The sequence below is a fragment of the Choloepus didactylus genome, chromosome 21 (genome assembly GCF_015220235.1).
Source record: "Choloepus didactylus isolate mChoDid1 chromosome 21, mChoDid1.pri, whole genome shotgun sequence".
In the NCBI taxonomy this organism is placed as follows: Eukaryota; Metazoa; Chordata; class Mammalia; order Pilosa; family Megalonychidae; genus Choloepus; species Choloepus didactylus.
The window spans coordinates 1,908,729-1,928,056 of NC_051327.1; the positions used below are offsets into that span (position 1 = coordinate 1,908,729).

At 38.9% G+C, this 19,328-nt stretch overlaps 1 protein-coding gene across 4 annotated transcripts in view; it reads left to right on the forward strand.

Annotated features, from left to right (window-relative positions):
• Positions 1 to 19,328, forward strand: part of PALB2 (partner and localizer of BRCA2) — a 38,565-nt gene that overhangs the window by 4,218 nt on the left and 15,019 nt on the right. The window contains exons 4-10 of one of the 4 annotated variants that reach the window (XM_037815143.1): positions 4,286 to 5,716; positions 7,177 to 8,009; positions 8,371 to 8,442; positions 11,010 to 11,171; positions 12,040 to 12,125; positions 12,374 to 12,535; positions 13,563 to 13,679. In XM_037815143.1, coding sequence (XP_037671071.1) covers positions 4,286 to 5,716; positions 7,177 to 8,009; positions 8,371 to 8,442; positions 11,010 to 11,171; positions 12,040 to 12,125; positions 12,374 to 12,535; positions 13,563 to 13,679 — 2,863 coding nt within the window. Of the gene's footprint in view, positions 1 to 4,285; positions 5,796 to 7,176; positions 8,010 to 8,370; positions 8,443 to 11,009; positions 11,172 to 12,039; positions 12,126 to 12,373; positions 12,536 to 13,562; positions 13,680 to 19,328 lie in introns of those variants that run through there. The other 3 variants (XM_037815144.1, XM_037815145.1, XM_037815146.1) reach the window with 3 other exon arrangements.

Here is a 19,328-nt window from a genome sequence, read left to right on the forward strand (position 1 = left end):
CTTTTTTTCCTTCTTTTTTAATGTAAGCATTTAGAGCTATAAACTTCCCTATAAACTTGCTGCATCCCATGTGATTTTTTTTGTTGTTGTTGGTTTTTTATTTTTATGCATCCCACAAGTTTTGGTATATTGTGTTTTCATTTTCATTCACCTCGAGATATTTCCTGATTTCCTCTGTGCTTTCTTCTTTGACCCTTTGGTTGTTTATGAATATGTTGTTTAATTTTCATATATTTGTGAGTTTTCCATTTCTCCCTCTGTTATTTATTTCTAATTTCATTTCCATTGTGGTCAGAGAATATACATTGTATGATTTCAATATTTTTGAGTTTATTGAGACTTGTATTGTGACCTAACGTATAGTCTACCCTAGAGAGTGATCTATGTACACTAGAGAAGAATCTGTATTCTACTCCTTTTGAGGGAAGTGTTCTATATATGTCTGTTAGGTCTAGCTGTTTTAGTGTATCATTCAAGTCTTCTTTTTCCTTATTGATCTTCTGTCAAGATGTTCTATCCATTATTGAAAGCAATGTACTGCAATCTACTATTAATATAGAACTACCTGTTTTTTGCTTCAAATCTGTCAGTATTTGCTTCATATATTTTGGGGCCCTGCTAGTAAGTGCATGTACATTTAAATTGTGTCTTCTTGTTGAATTGACTCCTGTATCAATATATAATGATTTTCTTTGTCCATCCTAACAGTTTTTCACTTAAAACTATTTTATTTGATATTAGTGTAGCTTCCCCAGCTTTCTTTTTGGTTACTATTTGCATGGTATATCTTTTTTTCATCCTTTCACTTTCATCCTACTTATGTCTTTGAATTGAAGGTTAATCTCTTGTAAACAGCGTGTAGTTGGGTCCTGTTTTCTGATCCATTCTGCCAACCTCTGCCTTTTGAATGGAGAGTTTAAGCCATTTACATTTAAAGTAACTACTGATGATGCAGTACTTTCTTTTGCCATTTTGCTATTTAGTCTTTGTAAATCTTGTACCTTTTTTTGACCCTCAATTCTTCCATTAATGCCTACTTCCATATTTATTTGGATTTTTGTATTGTACCATTTTGAGTCCCTCCTCTTTTCTTTCTGAGTATGTTTTTCATGTATGTTCTTTGTGGTTACGATGGGGTTAAAATGTAACGTCCTATATGTTTAACAATCATATTTGATACCAGTGTATCTTCAATAGCATACGTATATACTTTTCCTCTACTACTGCTCTTTTTTTTTAACTTGTTACAAATTACATCTTTGTACATTGTATGTCCAAAATAATCAGTGTATCATTATTTTTTATGCATTTGTATTTTAGCATCTGTAAGAAGTAAGAGTTGGAGTTACATAATAAAAAAAATACAATAGTTTACTGGCATTTATAATTATCTGTATAGTTATCTTTGCGGGAGTTCCTTGTTTCTTTTTGCCACTTTGATCCACAGTTTAGTGTCCTTTTAGTCTGCAGAACTTCCCTTAGCATTGCTCCTAGAGCAGGTCTAGTGGTAATGAACCCCCTCAGATTTTGCTTATCTGGGAATGTCTTAATCTCTCCCTCATTTTTCAAAGAAAGTCTTGCCTAAGATAAAATTCTTTGGTGAAAACAAACAAACAAACAAAAATTCTTTGGTGAAAATTGTTTTCTTTCAGCACTTTCTGTATTTCCTGTCATTACCTTCTTGCCTCCATGGTTACTGATTAGAAATCAGTACTTAATCTTATTGAGATTCCCTTGTAGACAAGTGGTTGCTTTTTTCTTTCCACTTTCAGAACTCTCTCCTTGTTCCTAGCATTGGACAAATTGCTTACTCTGTGTCTGGGCATGGTTCTCTTTGAGTTTATCCTGTTTGGGGTTTCTTCGCTTCTTGAATGTGCATATTTGTGTTTTTTGTTAAATTTGGGAAGTTTCCTACTATTATTTCTTTGAATATTCCTTCTGCCCCTTTCTTCTCCTTCTGGGACTCCCATAATGTGTTTGTTGGTACACTTGATAGTGTCCTACAGGTATCTTAGGCTCTGTGTGTTCTTTTTTATTCTTTTTTCTTTTTCCTTCTCAGCCCGAATCATTTCAGTTATCTTGTTTTTGAGAACACTGATTCTTTCTTCTGCCACCTCCAATCTGCTATTGAAACCATCCAGGGATTTTTCATTTAAGTTATTGTGTTCTTCAACTCCAGTATTTTTCTGGAAAGATTCCCATATTCTTCACTCATTATTTTCCTCATAGCATATCCATTATTCTTTCTCCATGTTTTTCCTTTATCTCTTTGAGCATATTGAGAATCATTTTTTTTAAAGTCTCTGTTGGATAAGTCCAAAATCTGGTCCTCTTCTTTGATGGTTTCTGGATTTTTATTGTTTCTTTGGATAGACCATCATTTCCTGTTTCTTTGTCTTGTAATCTTTTGTTGCACACTGTACCTTTTAATATTTAAAAGTGTTAACTCAGGGGTTTAGTACCTGAGCTGTCTTTTCCTTAAGTTTATATCCAGCTAGTGAAATGACAGAAATTTTCTTGAATGCCTAGACCTAATCAAAACAAAGAAACCAAGGCAAAAAGCACCTTTCACTGTGTTTGCAAACTAGCTCTGCTTTGGGTGGTGGTCTCCTTCAGAGTTTAGCCCTCCTGTCAAGAAGATCAGGCAGAGGGAAATGGGAAATGCTGGATCCTCTCTATCTTATCTGAGCCTGCCTGGAGCCAGAGTTGCGGCACCTGCTTCTTTTCCTGGGCTTGTGCTTGCTGGAGGACTTAGGAATTCCCTGTTTATAGTTACAGGAATTTCAGTGAAAGCCCTCAACTGCCTTTGAAATAGACTCTCTCCCTCTCCTAGGTGTTCTCTTGAGTGATTTAGTTGGTAGTCCTTTGCCCCAGGCCACTTCAAACTTAATTGTTTCTCACACTGTCCCAGCTGTCTGCAAGCTGCTTCTCTGTCCTCAGGATAAACTCTGGGAGGGTGAGCCCAAGACATGTTCCAGGGTTCAGTCTCTCAGACTTCCACCTGATAGATTGGATATAACATGCATTCCAGTATGCACACAGGGGCCACTCTGCTCCCTCTGGAACAGGGCCAGGGACCCACAAGGGGAGGACAAGCTGGCTCCACCTTGCATTGTGGAAAGAGTGGGGAGAGGGCCAGCAAGAGCACCCGGAGCTTCTTCCAAGGCTTTCGAAGCTGTCTTTTCTTGATTCAGCAATTGCCCTGTTAATGCTGCCTTTTAACTGTTTTCTGTAGCTTTGAGGCAGATTATTGTCTTTAAGATTCCTCTGCCACCTTTTCAGGGGGTGGGTTGGAACAGTGGTCACCCTCAGAGCCCACCTCCAGGGAGCTAAAGTAACTGATTAAAGGTAGAAATCAGCCATGCCCACCCTCCATTCCCACCCCCAGAGTTTGAAGGACTAGGTCTTTATGTCCCACCCCGGCACCAGCAAGCTGAGCCAGACGCCAGAGCGCCAGAGCGCCAGTCGCCATGGCTGCCTGCCAGAAGGCTGGGGGAAGAGGGATGGTGCTACTGAAGGGAGAGTGAAACTCACTGGTCTTTATTGCAGTTTACCAGCTTCTTCCTCCTGCTCCTGCCTGGATGCGACACAGTGTTCCCCTACACTCTGGAGTTTCAAAATAGTTGTTGCAGACAGCTCCTGACAGTTCAATAGTTAGTTTTGGTGGAGGGACTAATTCCTGGAGCTCCCTATTCCACCATCTTTTCATAATCCTAGCAGTAGACTCTGTATATGTTTAATTCGGTTGTTGATTTAGTGGCTCTTTTCCCCCTCAGCTTTTAGAAATTATATTTATTGTATAAATATTGGAAATATGATTTTTTAAAAATTAAATGCCTTTATATACACAGAGAAAAAAGTCTTAGTGGAAATAGTCTAACATACAATGATGATTTCCGGTATTAAAAGTCAGGTAATTTATAATCAAAAGATTGGAGGTTATCAAAAGAGAAAAATGGTATTAAAATATCATATAAAATATAAATAGATGCAATTAAAAATTCAATGAGATTTAAAAAGTGAAAAGATGACTGTGTTAAAGAATAGATAATCCTTTAGTTTATAAAACACTTTTTTGAGTGGAATTCTATTTAGGGTTTATATTTACTTGAAATTACTATTATTAGATTATTAAAAACCTTGAACCTTGATCTGCCTGTAAAATACCATTGGCTCTTGAATAAATGTTTGGTAATATTTATAATATTTTAAAATAAATATGGAATATTTTTTGTTTTATTTTTAAAGGAACCTATTAGTTATATACATTTTTTTCCCTCGTCAGAACTTAAAAATAAAGTATGTCCTTGTGACAAATCACAGATCAGCACCCATCTTGATGAAAAAACTGGAGAAAAGACCCCCATCATACCTTATGTTGATCCTGAGTTCTTTAACCATGGAGATGGCCCAGTGGAAGGATTATATCTACAAACAACAAGTGATATCCAAGAACATTTTCCTTACAGTGTCAGCAGCCCTGATGGTAAGAAAAGACAGAGTAAGCTTCCAGGGGAAAGAAAGAAGCAACAGAAAAGAAAATCTGTTTCACAGGAGAGAGACTCTTTCTTCAAATCTAATTCACTTACACACTCTGGGAAAAGAAGAAAGGAATGGGAAAAAATTGATAGAGAGAATCCTAGGACAGCAGTATCCCAAATAAGAACTCACCTTTCTTGTCCTAAGCCTGAAATTTTGGATTCCCCAGCATCAGTCACAGAAACTAATGGAGGGAATGTATTAATTTCACAAACTGCCAGACTGGAAAGAGGTGTTGATGGACTCCTAAGAGGAAATAATTTCTCCAAGGTGACCACTGTTCCTTTGCATACTCCACCAGATAGCAGCCGTGGCCAGCAGCTTGAACATATGCCAACTAAAGACAACTGTGAACTTATTACCCAGAGTTTAATCAACATTTGCCCAGTGGTAAATAAAGATATAAATGCATGTAACCAGCTGCCTAGAAGTCCTAACTTAGCAGCAGATGATTCATGTTCTATAAATGAGCTCACTTACAATAACTTACCACCAAATGAAAAACAGTACTTAAAGAAAAAAAATCACACTGAGAAGTCTTTAAAATCTCCTAGGAATGTTCTCGATGGTAGGAATGAAAGTTTCTGGGAAAATGAGAGTCTAAGTCAACGTGAGAGGCTCAGCCTAGAAGCAGTCCCTCCTGTTTCTACAGAAAATCAAACACATTCTTGCACAGTGCTTGACGGGCTTCTGTTTCCTGCAGAATATTATGTTAGAATGACACGAAGCATGTCAAATTGCCAAAGGAAAGTAGCCCTGGAAGCTGTAATTCAAAGTCATTTAGGTGTTAAGAAAAAGGGATCAAAAAATAAAAATAAGGAGGCAGCTAGAAATTTAAACCTTTCTTATGAAGAAACTGACCAAAGTGAAATTAGGATGGCTGACACATGTGTGGGACAACCAAGTTCAAGAAGTCCTCAGAAATTCCTCTCATTAACTGAGGTCAGCTGTCCCCCTGGGTCCTCGGATGATAGTGACATTACTAGGAGGGCAGTTACCCAACCATCTCATAAAAGACACATGGGACAAAGAAAATCAATCTACACCCCATTATTAGATCAGGAACTACATTTGCCAATTTCTGGCACATCGGGTATCAACAGGCCCAAGGAAGAAGTTGCCTTGCACCAAGATCAGAAAGAAAAAGAAATGACCCATGGCAAGAAGAGAGTTAAAGGTAAATCAAGATGTGGTTGATGATGATAGCTAAACTGCGTGTCTGGAACCATTTGAAATGCTGGTCAGCAAACCTATATGTAAGAGAATCTATTTTTATCCTCACTTTACAGATGAGGAAACTAAGGCACAGAGAGATTAAAGTGATTTACTCAAGGACACACAGCTAGTGAGTGTCAAAGCCAGGAGTCAAACCTGGTGGTATGGTGCCAGAGTTCACTAATGTGGTTGGAATAGTAGACACTAAAAACAAAAATATATCAGGTATTTACATAAATTAACATTTATTCAAATACAATGCAATCTTTATCCACGGTTAGAAGCTTTATAACTAATATAGGAAGTATTTTTGAAGTATAATCAAATAAGAGTCCACTGACAAACACTCTTAGGAGTGATCATGTAATAAAATGCAATGGGTCTGAGTAACTTTTGGATAAAATATGTGATGTAGTCTCTCAGTTCTGTTGGACTTAAGATTTTGGAAGATAGCAAGTGATGTGTTATAATTTAAACTTTTTTATTCATTTACTCAGGATTTATCATAGCTGACAAACTGAGCATAAAAACTGGATAATTCACTATGGCTCCATCCTAGGGCTCAGCTAACTTGTTCTGTAACAGGCCAGATAGTAAATATCTTAGTCTTTGTGGTTTATACTGTCTGTCACAACTGCTCACCTAGAGTACAAAAGCAGACGTAGACAATACATAAACATGAGTGTGTTCCAATAAAACTTTTTCACAAAAACAGGCTGCAGCCTGCTCTGTACCATTGAACTCAGGTCTTGGTCTATGAGCTATAATTAATTAAGTTAGAAATAATAATGGTTGTGACTTTTTTCACTCTTTTCTTTTAAGCCAGTATGAATACAAAGGAATAAGTAAGTAGGGCAATCCACTAATAAAGTAGAAACATTCTTTGAAATAGTCTGCTTTGATTTTAATAACCTGCAGCTACATTTTAAATGGCATATAATTCTAGTCACTTCAGGAGCAATGAATTACTCCTTACTTAAAAAGGGAATTGTTTTCTTCATCGAGAAGAGGCAGCATTTTGTAGGCTGTATTCTGGTAGCCTTTCAGAATCATAATTTTAGAGGTAGAAAGGACTTTAGAGATTCTTAGTGTGGTCCCCTTATGGAGGAACATGGGGGATGAGGGAAAATGAAGTGAATTGACTTGCCCCAGGTAACACAGCAAATCAGTGGCTGAGCCGAATAGACCCCTGTTCTTCCCCCAGTAATGCTGCTGGCACCAGAGTGTTCAGCTTTTTGGTACAAAAGGAAAGCTGCTAGTTAACCGCCAACCTATCAACATTTTTTGAACTCTTCACTGAGATTTCAGTCATGGATGAGAAAAGTCATAAACATTTTGCCCTATATTTGATTTTTAGAAACTCATTTTAGGATGTTAATGTTTCTTTTGTTGGGTTTTATGTTGCTTCTTATTCTATTTTAGGGAAGAAAGGCCGTCATCAGAAAGAGGACTCCCTCTCTTCCAGTGGCAGTGCATATTTAGCTCTGGATCATGAAGCCTTCAGTCCTCCATTTTATAAGCATGAAATGCTAAGTTTAAAGCAACTGTCATCTTTCCTCAAAATCACAGACTTTCAGTTACCTGATGAAGACTTTGGACCTCTTAAACTTGAAAAACTGAAGTCCTACCCAGAAAAACCAGTTGAGCCTTTTGAATCAAAAATGTATAGAGAGAGGCATCCTAAAGAAGGAAATTGTACTGTTTTGAAAGAACTGATTCCTGAACAAGTAGACATAGAAAAGGAGGACTTGGAAAAGGAATTCATTTTTCTTCCAGGAAAAGTACATTCAAAAATGCCTAACATAAAAAGCCACCAGCCTAAGAAGAAGGACCTTTCTTCATCCATGTTACTTTTCACTCCTTTAAATACAGTTGTACCTGATGATAATGACAGACCTGCAGCAGACCTGTGTTCACCTGCTTTCCCCATCTTGGGTACTACTCCAGCTTTTGGCTCCCAAGCATGCTATGAAAATGTGTCTGCAGAGGTTGTTGGATCTACTTGCTGTACACCGCAGCTTTTTCACCTGAATGACACAACTGGTCTTGCTAATGATAGTAAACAATGCAGCAGTCCAACCAGTCTGTCCAGATTGGATACCAGCCTGCATTTGTCAGGTTGGAAAGGACAACCTGACCATGACTGTGACTCTGGCCCCCAAGCAACACCTCTACCTGTGGAGTCATTCACTGTCAAACAAGATCAGCTACCTGGAGGTACACACCTGGCATTGTGTAAACATTCAGTTGAACAGGTACAATCTGTTTTCTTTGTAAAATTTTCTTTGAAAGAATGACATCTCCCAGTGCTTATGGACAGCATGACTTCCTTACACATTGGCCCTTCAGGGTTTAAAAGTGTCTTAACGTTTTCTTTGAAAAGACTTATTACAAATGTTAAGTTCATGCTGGAGAAATTAAGGCTAACTAAAATCTAAATTTTTTCAGTATAGGGGGATCCGATTTTCTTTGTGTCAATGAAGCAGTTGCATGTAGAGTTGTCTCCTGTTAATAGAGGAAATAAAAATATATGAAGTAGGCATTTTGATGAGTGAGTGATGCAGGCAGACATCGTACATACAACATAGATTAATGGTGTGACTTTTGTTTCCACAGAATGAAATGGAAGACCTTCCTGCTTGTGATAGCGTAAACCCAGGCAACCTTCAATTGGTTTCAAAGTTAAAGGTCAGAAGAATGTTCCCTTATAGTTTATCTTGTGTTTTAGATCTCTGAACAGTTTAATGAATTGGTGGGAAAATTGAAAAGAATGTGATCATATAACTTTCTCATTCTTTGCTTGACACAGTACTATTAAATAAAGTTGGTAAAACAGAATCAGAAAAACAGATTTAAATTCTTTATTTTTTACAATATTCTCCCTGTAATTATATTTTGAGATCTTCTCCTGAGAAAGTTTATATGTGAAGTTGTTGTTAAGAACAGCTTAAGCTAAATAACTCAACTTTGTACCTAAATTTAAATCAGGCATTCTGACTAAAAGAAAGAGAGAGAGAAAGGAGTCATTCAAACCTGTTCTGCCCAAATTGTTTAGTGTTTCTAGAAGAATCGCTTATGGTGATTTATAAGAAAATGGATAGCAGTTCTAGATTATGATGTTTATATTTTTACAGTGGTTAATGCTACAAGATAGATATGGTTCTGAGATATATAAATTAATGATATTCTGTAAATGACATTTTTATAAATCCTGAGAGGGATGGATCTGTGTCCTAGTTAACTTTTTATACATGATACTTGAAATAGCATGCTGTAGTACAGGGTTTCTCAACCTCAGGACTTGGCATTTGGGCTGGATTATTCTTTGTGGTGGGGGTTCTTTGTAGGACATTGAGCAGCCTCCCCGGCCTCTACCCTCTAGTTGCCAGTAGCAGCCTCTGCCTAGTTGTGACAACCGAAAATGTCTCCAGACATTTCTGATTGTCACCTGTGGTGGTAGTGGGAAGTATGTGTGTGCAAAATCATCCTAGTGGAGAACCACTGTTATAGAGGAAAGAGCTTTAAAGCAACATAGACTGTTTCTCCCATTTTCTGACTATATGATTTTGGGCAAATTATTTAGCCTCTGAGCCTGTTTCCTTTTCTGTAAAAGGCAGATAATAGTACCTATGGTCTGTTTGAAAGCTATTCTTGAGTCTATTTTTTTTAAATGCAATTTTATCGAGATTTATTCACATACCATACAATCATCCACAGTATACAATCAGTTGTTCACAGTATCATCATATAGTTGTGCATTCATCACCACAATTTTTTGAACATTTTCATTACTCCAAGAAATAAAAATGAAAATAAGAATAAAAATAAAAGTACAAAAGGACACCCAAAATATCTCCTACCCCTTTTCTCCCCCTATTATTCGTTTACTTTTTGTCCCCCTTTCTCTACTCATCTGTCCATATACTAGATAAAGAGAGCGTGGACGAAATGTTTTCACAGTCACACAGTCACACTGTATAAGCTGTATAATTGTACCAATTATTTTCAAGAATCAAGGATACTGGATTGCAGTTCAACAGTTTCAGATACTCAGATATTTCCTTCTAGCTATTCTAATACACTAATAAATAAAATAATAAATAAAAAGGGGTATCTATAAAATGCATAAGAATAACCTCCAGAATGACCTCCTGACTCCACTTGAAATCTCTCAGCCACTGAAACTTTATTTTGTTTCATTTCTTTTCCCGTTTTGGTCAAGAAGGCCTTCTCAATCCCACAATGCCAGGTCCAGGCACATCCCCGGGAATCATGTCCCATGTTAGCAGGGAGACTTACACCCCTGGGAGTCATCTACCACGTAGTGGGGAGGGCAGTGAGTTTACCTGCAGTGTTGGCTTAGAGAGGCCACATCTGAGCAACGAAAGAGGGTCTCGGGGGGTGATATTCTTGAGTCAATTTTAATAACTTAGTTTCTTAAGAAATCAACCATCTCATTCATATTTTCAGATTTATAGGTTATTTGTAACTCTTAGAGGGTTTTTGTTTGTGTATATTTAATTAATTTTTCCTCCCCCAACCCCCCATTGCTGTTTTTTTTTTTTTTTCTTCTTTTTGTTCCTACATCAGAGTTACCAGAAATTTGTTCCTTCTGTTGCTCTTTCAAAAAAGACAGTGCTGGGTTGTGTTAATTGTTAACTGGGTTTTTTTTTGTTTCCTATTTCATTTATTTCTGCTCTTATCCTTAATAATTCCTTCCTCCTATTTTTTGTTATGCTCATTTTGTTGTTCTTTTATCGTTTACTAACTTCTTAAATTGCATGCTTATTTTAGTCTTTCTCGTTTTCTAATAAATGCCCTGATGGTGGTAAAGTTTTCTTGAAAATACAGTTTGGGCCATACCCTCTGGGTTTGGATATGCAGTGCTCTCTTTGTTGCTCATTTATAAATAGTGTCTTTTCAATTTTTATTTCTACTTTAACCCATAAGTGGTTGAATGGGATGTTTAATTTCAAATGGCTATGTTCTTATGGGCTTTTTGTTGTTAAATCTAAATTTATTCTCTTCTGGAGCTATATATTTTATATTTTAAAATCTATCATGATATTATGAGTATGGACAATTTTTCTAGTTAAATAAGACCCACAAAAATCTCTTTTGACGTGATTAAATTTTGATTATACTTACCTGGCATTTCATCTAATCCTTGTAATTCATCACTGTTGATTTATTCTTTTCATAAAGCAGATCTCAATTATCACTTTAAAATAACTGTTGTTGCTGTTTTGTGTCAGAATCCTTCAGGTTCCTGTTCAGTAGACGTGGGTACCATGTGGTGGGAAACAGCTGGTCATAAAGAGCCATGCATTGTAACTGCTTGTGAATATATTGTTTCTCTTTGGAAGCCTCTGGATACTTGGCAGTGGAAAAAAGTTTATTCCTGGCACTTCACAGAGGTAAGACAGGATCTTAGAGCTGAGAGGGATCTTTGTGATCATTTGCATGATAGTATAGATGGGCCACTCACCAAAATTGGACTCTATGACTGTGCAAGGGAGAACAGAGGTGAGATTTTTTTCTCAACATTTTATTATGAAAATTTTCAAACATTTATAAAAGTTGTACAGTGAGCACCCATATACCTACCAACTAGACTCTGCAATTAACATTGTGTTTTAGCCTTATCAACATGTTTATCCAGACAGTTGGATTTTTACGTTAGAGTTATTGGAAGAGCTTGGAATTTCATGTCTGTTCTGACTTCTAAACTTGCTGATACCTTTTTCCTTGCCCTCACCAAAATATTATTTCTGCTTCTTTGTCCGCATTCATACATATCTTCATGGTTGAAATCCTACTATGTTTAATATTTTTAAATCTGTCTTATCTCAACGTATAAACATTTTCTCGTTTCTACATATTCTTCATACTTATTTATACTTCATTGTTCTTCTATACTATATCCCCAGCTTCTAGTAACATGCTTTGTAAACAGGTGCTCAAAAAGTTAATAAACTATACTTTAAATGGCTGTGTAATGTTTTATTCAGTTTACATGCCAGAATTTACTTAATTATTCCCCTATTGTTAAAAGTGTAGATTGCATTAAATAAATGCTACAGTAAACACTGTTATGCATATATCTTATTTGTATTTATATTTATAAAAAGGGGGTGTTTGCTGAACCTCCTCACATTGGTTGGAATATTGGGAAACTATACTGATACTGTGAGAATAGAAGGGACTGTGGTAAATTTTGGAAAATTTAGATTCATTAAAAAGGAAACAACAAAATATAATTTTTGGCTGTTTCGTTTTATTTAGGTTCCAGTATTACAAATAGTTTCAGTGCCTGATGTTTGTAATCTTGTGTGTGTAGCTTTGGGAAATTTGGAAATCAGAGAAATCAGGTATGTAATTCTCAAGGAGTGATATTTTTTCCTTTATCTTTGTCTCTGTCAGACTGTTTTGAGTTGCAAAACAGGCTTGAGTCTTGAATGAATCTGAATTTAGATATAATGAGAGATTTGTTTTTAAAATAATACTATCAATAGAATGATATACCTGTATGAAATTTTCATTTAAAATTTTAAACTAGTCCTCTAATATTAAAGGCTTACTCCTGACTTCTCCTCCTTTTTCCTTATATTTGGTTTAGGGCATTACTTTGTTCCTCGCATGATGAAAGTGAAGAGCAATTACTACTGAAATCTGGAAATATAAAAGCAGTACTTGGCCTGACAAAGAGGAGGCTGGTCACTAGCAGCTGGACGCTTTGTGATCAACAAATAGAAATGATGACGTTTGCGGAAGATGGAGGGTAAGAAAAACAATAGTTGACTTTAACTGTGAGATTAAAAAAAAAAAAGTGTTTGATCACAGGGTTCAGAGAAAGTTGGGTCACTAGAGATCTTGTTTTTCTGTGCTGTAAGTGTAGTGTAGCAGGTGTTGTCTCAACACTAGGCTATAACGTGGAAACAGTTTGGAAAGGTAGAAGCCACACAAGGCAAGGAATAAGTCAGTGGAATGGAGAGAGACTCAGTTGTTTTTTCTTCAGTCTTCTTGGAAATCTCTGTCCCTTAAATATTAGAAGTTCCTCAGGGTCTTAGGCCCTTTTTTTATTCTGGACACTTTGTTTCCATTGCTTCACTTACCATCTAGATGCTGACTACTTGTCCACATCTGTCCCTAGCTCTGAGCTCTCTATAAGGCACTAAACCTGCATACCTATTCACCATGTTGAAAACTGAGCTCTCATAGCATTTTCTGTATCTATAATGTACCCATCACACTTGATTGTGATTAATTATTTATCTGGCTTTCCTAATAAGAGAGGGCAGAGACCTTGTTTGTCTTGTTCATTCATAATCTGTTGTAGTAATCGAGGCAAGAGGCAATGGTTTGCTTAAATTAGGAAAGTGTTAATGGTGATGAGAGTCAGACAGATTTGAGGGAGATGAGAAGATAAAATCATTAGGGTATGGTGATTGAGGGAGGGGGAGCTTGGAAACAAGGACAATGTCCATGTTTCTGGGCTGCTGGCCTGGGTCAAAAATGTACAGTTTGTTGAGATAAAGAATGCAGAAAGAAACACAATTTTAAAGATAAAGCTAGTGAGTTTGATTTTGGATATGATGAATGTGAAGTGCTTGCAAGATATTCAGGTAAATAATATGAACGTATACATGTTGATCATAGAAAATTTAGAATATACATATTTTCTGGTTTAAACTTTTTTTCCTGGTATTAGGCTAGTTTTCATTATACATAGAATAAGAATGTATAGTTGGTCTGCTTAGAAACTGCTTTGGTGCAGAGTACTTATTTTAATACTGTTTTAAATACAGAAGCAAAGAAAAACAGTTTTTGATGCCCCCTGAAGAGACTATACTAACTTTTGCTGAGGTTCAAGGGATGCAAGAAGCTCTACTTGGTACCACTATAATGAACAACATTGTTATTTGGTAAGTTTTTCCTGAGTGCTCAGGTTCTTCACCTGTAAAATGGGGATATACCCCAAACTTCACAGGGTTATCATGACAATTAAATAAGAAACCGTGTAAACATGATTGTGTTTCTTTTTCTGATTGTCAAATGCCATATACTTATCTCATCAAGAACATCATATTAATTCAGATGTTGTGAAAAAGGTCAGTGAATAGAGTACTGTAAAGTAAGGGGAATTCTGTTATTTTCAAAAACGTATGATTGTTTCTGCTTCTGGTTAATGGCTGAGTAGCTTCTGTCCAATCAGTTTGCCTACCACAAAGAACTATAAACTCTGGACAAAATTTTTAAAAACAACAATCTGAAGCAACTGGAGTACAAACAAAAGCAAAAAGATACTAGAGGTTGAGTACCTCAAGGTATCTGCACAGAGGTCTTATTTGAGGACAATGCTCTTTACCAAAGTTGTCTTTTTTATACTTTTCTGCTACTTACATAGTCCAGATCATAATTATTTAGCTCCTGTACTAGTAATATAGCTAGTTATTGGTCTCCTTGCTATCAATCAATATCTAACCTTCACATCTTCTTTTATACTATTACTTTGTAAACACTCTCCTTCCTAACTCTCCTAACTGCCCCCCCCCAAAACAAAAACAAAAACAAAAAACTTTGAGTTGTTCTCTGTTACATTCAACCTACATCCAGATTGTTAGCCTGTCTCTTAGGGTCCTCCACAATCTGGCCATACTGTCATTTCCAGCCTTATCTTCCATTATGTATTTGTCCAACCAAACTAGTCCACTTGTTCCTAAAACAACCAGTGCATATCGGAACATCACAGATAGCTCTGACCTGTCTCTGCTACTCCTTTTATATTCAGAGAGTAGTTATGGGGTCTGATATGGTTAGGTTCATGTGTCAGCTCAGCCAGGTGATGGTACCTAGGTGTCTGGTCAAGGAAGCACTGGCCTAACTGTTACTCTGAGGACATTTGTGGCTGGTTAATAAACCAGAAGGCTGGTTTATTAAATTATCAGTCAGTTGGCTGCAGCTGTGACTGATTACAACAAGGGGGTTGTCTTCCATGATGAGAGAATGCAATCAGCTGGATTTAATCCAATCAGTTGAAGACTTGTAAGCAAGACAGATAGGGGACCTTAACTTCTTCTTCAGCTAGCCAGTGAAGCGTTTCTTGAGGAGTTCATCGGAGTTGCCAGTTTGCTATCTGCCCTATGGAATTTGGACTTGTGCATCCCCACAGTTGTGTGAGACACTTTTATAAAATCTTTTATTTAGACATCTCTTGTTGATTCTGTTTCCCTAAAGAACCCTAACTAATACAACTTGGTACTGGGAGTGGATCTGGAGAAACAGAATCTTAAAATGGTCTTTTACAATTGGTTTTCTACTCTGATTCAGTTCAAAGGCACTAAGGACTCCATTTCCAATAATCAAGATGGCACTGACAGTCCATGGCATGAGTTGGCAATGGAGATATGCAAAATTTCACCGTTTGATTCTCCTAATTATACTCCTGTATGAAGCAAGGCTGTGGGTGACAGTGTTTTTGACACTTTAACAGAGTTTTGCAGAGTTAAGAGGTATAATGATGTTGGTTGGTTGCTCTTAGATATACTGGATAACGTTTTAAGAGAAAGGGACGAGGTAAAGGCTTCAGATTTGAAACTGAAGCACCATATGGCAGATGTAAAGGTTTCTATGTGTGCCCTGAAAGAAAATCTTATTTCCTGTGGCCACAGACTTGAGATTTCTGAAAACCAGACCCAGAGTCTCTTGTGCGAGTAGCAGATTTACAACGTGAACTAAATCTCAACCTCGCAGGGTGCCTACTGTTAAAGTAGAGGCATTGATTGGAAAAGAATGGGATCCTGAAACATGGGATGGGGACATATGGATTGATAATAATGGCAGTGAAGACACTGGAACCCTGGATTCTGCTGAGTCTTTGTTAGATATACCTACAGTGGTCTGTCCTGAGGAAACAGCCACCACCCCCACCCCCACCACCCCCACTACCAGTCTGCCCTAAGGAGACAGCTACCCAACCTCTAGCCTACTTTGAGGAAACAGCTTGCTGACCTCCAGTCTGCCCCAGGAGCCTGCCATCCAAACTCCACCTAAAGAGATTAACCCTTCAGTGCCTGCTAAACCTGTAATCACCTCCTCTGAGGACGCAGCCCTCACTCCTCTGTCTGGAGAGATTGGAATGTTAGAGTGGATTTATCTTGGAAGACCTGCTCACACACCCCTGGAATGTCCAGAGGACACAGCTTTTACCAGGACTATGAAGAATAAATTTGTGAGACTAGCTCCATCATCCCTGAAGAGCTCTGTAGTTGCCCTTCTGTAGAGGTCAGATATTACTGTGGGAACTGCTGTCACTGAGCTGGAATCCTTAAACACAATGGGGATAATTGGGTCCCTAGTTGGCAGAAGCCACGTGGTAGCAGTTAATTGCCAAAGACAAGGTGGGTGTGGCTACCATAATGGAAAACAGGCTCAAAGCAGCAGTCAAAATAATCTGACTCGCAGAGACTTATGGGGTTGGCTAGTAGATCATGGAGTGCCTAGCAGTAAAATTGATGGGCAGTCTACTAAATTCTTGCTTGAGCTGTATAAGCAGAAGCATTCTAGGTCAAGTGAATAAAATCTACCTTGAATTACAAAAACAGAGAGTCGCGACCCCTTAATCAATTCCCAGAGTTGAGACAGTTTATAGATCCAGAGCCCCTTGGATGAGGGGAAGGCTGGGTACACTTGGGGAAGGACTCTGTTACACTGCCAAAAATTTATACTGTGAATCTTCCTCCCAGCCTTCCTCAGGGGACCTACAGCCTTTTATCAGGGTAACTGTGCATTGGGGAAAAGGAAATGATCAGATATTTCAGGGATTATTAGACATTGGCAGAAGTGACATTAATTCCAGGAGACCCAAAACGTCACTCTGGTCCACCAGTCAGAGTTGGGGCTTATGGAGGTCAGGTGATCGATGGAGTTTAGCTCAGGTCCATCTCACAATGGGTCCAGTGGGTCCCCAGACCCATTCTGTGGTTATTTCCCCAGTTCTGGAATGCATAATTGGAATAGACACACTTAGCAACTGTCAGAATCCTCACATTGGTTCCCTGACTCATGGAGTGAGGGCTATTATGGTGGGAAAGGCCAAGTGAAAGCCACTAGAACTGTCCCTGCCTAGCAAAATAGTAAACCAGAAGCAACACCGGATTCCTAGAGGGATTGCAGAGATTAATACTACTCTTAAGGACTTGAAGGACGCAGGGGTAGTGATTCCTACCACGTTCCCATTCAACTCTCCTTTTTGGCCTGTGCAGAAAACAGATGGGTCTTGAAGGATGACAGTGGATTATCGTAAACTTAACCAGGTGGTGACTCCAATTGCAGCTGCTATTCCAGATGTGGTATCATTGCTTGAGCAAATCAGTACATCCCCTGGTATCTGTTTTGCAGCTATTGATCTGGCAAATGCTTTTTTTTCAATAGCTGTTAGTAAGGACCACCAGAAACAGTTCTTATTCAGCTGGCAAGGCCAGCAATGTACATTCACTCTGGTACCTCAGGGGTATATCAACTCTCCAGCCCTGTGTCATAACATTATCCGCAGGGATCTTGATCATTTCTCCCTCCCACAAGACATCACACTGGTTCATTATATTGATGATATCATGTTGATTGGACCTAGTGAGCCAGAAGTAGCAACTACTCTAGATTTGTTGGTAAGGTATTTGCATGACAAAGGATGGGAGATGAATCCAACAAAAATACAGGGGCCTTCCACCTCAGTAAAATTTCTAGGTGTCTAGTGATGTGGGGCATGTCAAGATATTCCTTCTAAGGTGAAGGATAAGCTGTTGTATCTGGCCCCTCCTACGACCAAAAAAGAGGCACAACGCTTAGTTTGCCTCTTTGGATTTTGGAGACAACATATTCCTCATTTGGGTGTGCTACTCTGGCCCATTTACCGAGTGACCAGAAAAGCTTCTAGTTGTGAGTGGGGACTAGAACAAGATGAGGCTCTGACAGGTCCAGGCTGCTGTGCAAGCTGCTCTGCTGCTTGGACCATATGATCCAGCTGATCCAATGGTGCTGGAAGTGTCAGTGGCAAATAGAGATGCTGTTTGGAGCCTTTGGCAGGCTGCTATAGGAGAATCACAATACAGGCCCTTAGGATTTTAGAGTAAAGCTTTACCATCCTCTGCAGATAACTACTCTCCATTTGAGAAACAGCTGTTGGCATGCTACTGGACCTTATTAGAAACAGAACGCTTAATATGGGCCACCAACTTACCATGAGACCTGAGTTACCTATCATGAGCTGGGTGTTATCTGACCCACCAAGCCATAAAGTTGGGCATGTACAGCAGCACTCCATCTTAAAATGGAAACGGTATATAGGATATAGAGCTCGAGCGGGTCCTGAAGGCACAAGTAAGTTACATGAGGAAGTGGCCCAAATGCCATGGCCCCCACTCTTGCCACCTTACCTTCTCTTTCCCAGCCCACAGGTATGACATCTTGGGGAGTTCCTTCCAATCAGTTGACTGAGGAAGAGAAAACTTGGGCCTGGTTTACAGATGTTTCTCAACGATATGCAGGCACCACCCGAAAGTGAACAGCTGTAGCACTGCAGCCCCTTTCTGGAATGTCCCTGAAGGACAGTGGTGAGGGGAAATCCTCCCAGTGGGCAGAACTTCAAGCAGTGCACCTGGTTGGTCACTTTGCTTGGAAGGAGAAGTGGCCCGAGGTGCATTTGTATACTGATTCATGGGCTGTTGTTAATGGTTTGGCTGGATGATCAGAGACTTGGAAGGAACATGATTGGAAAATTGGTGACAGAAGTCTGGAGAAGAAGTATGTGGATAGACTTTTCTGAATGGGCAAACAACGTGAAGATATTTGTGTCCCATGTGAATGTTCACCAGAGGGTGACTTCAGCAGAGGAAGATTTTAATAATCAAGTGGATAAGATGACCCATTTGGTGGATACCAATCAGCCTCTTTCCCCAGCCACTCCTGTCATTGCCCAGTGGGCTCATGAACAAAGTGGTCATGGTGGTAAGGATGGAGGTTATGCATGGGCTGAGCAACATGGACTTCCACTCACCAAGGCTGACCTGGCCACAGCCACTGCTGAGTGTCCAGTCTGCCAGCAGCAGAGACCCACACTCAGTCCCCAATATGGCACCATTCCCTGAGGTGATCAGCCTGCTACCTGGTGGCAGGTTGATTACATTGGACCACTTCCATCATGGAAGTGGCAGCGATTTGTTCTTACTGGAATAGACACGTACTGCAGATACGGGTTTGCCTTCCCTGCACGAAATGCTTCTGCCAAAACTGCCATCCGTGGATTTACAGAATGCCTTATCCACTGTCATGGTATTCCACACAGCATTGCTTCTGACCAAGGAACCCACTTCACAGCAAATGAATTGAGGGAATGGGTACATGCTCATGGAATTCTCTGGTTTCACCATGTTCCCCATCATCCAGAAGCAGCTGGGTTGATAGAATGGTGGAATGGCCTGTTGAAGACTCAGTTACGGCATCAACTCGGTGGCAGTACCTGGGGCATTGTTCTCCAGGAGGCTGTGTATGCTCTGAATCAGCATCCACTCTATGGT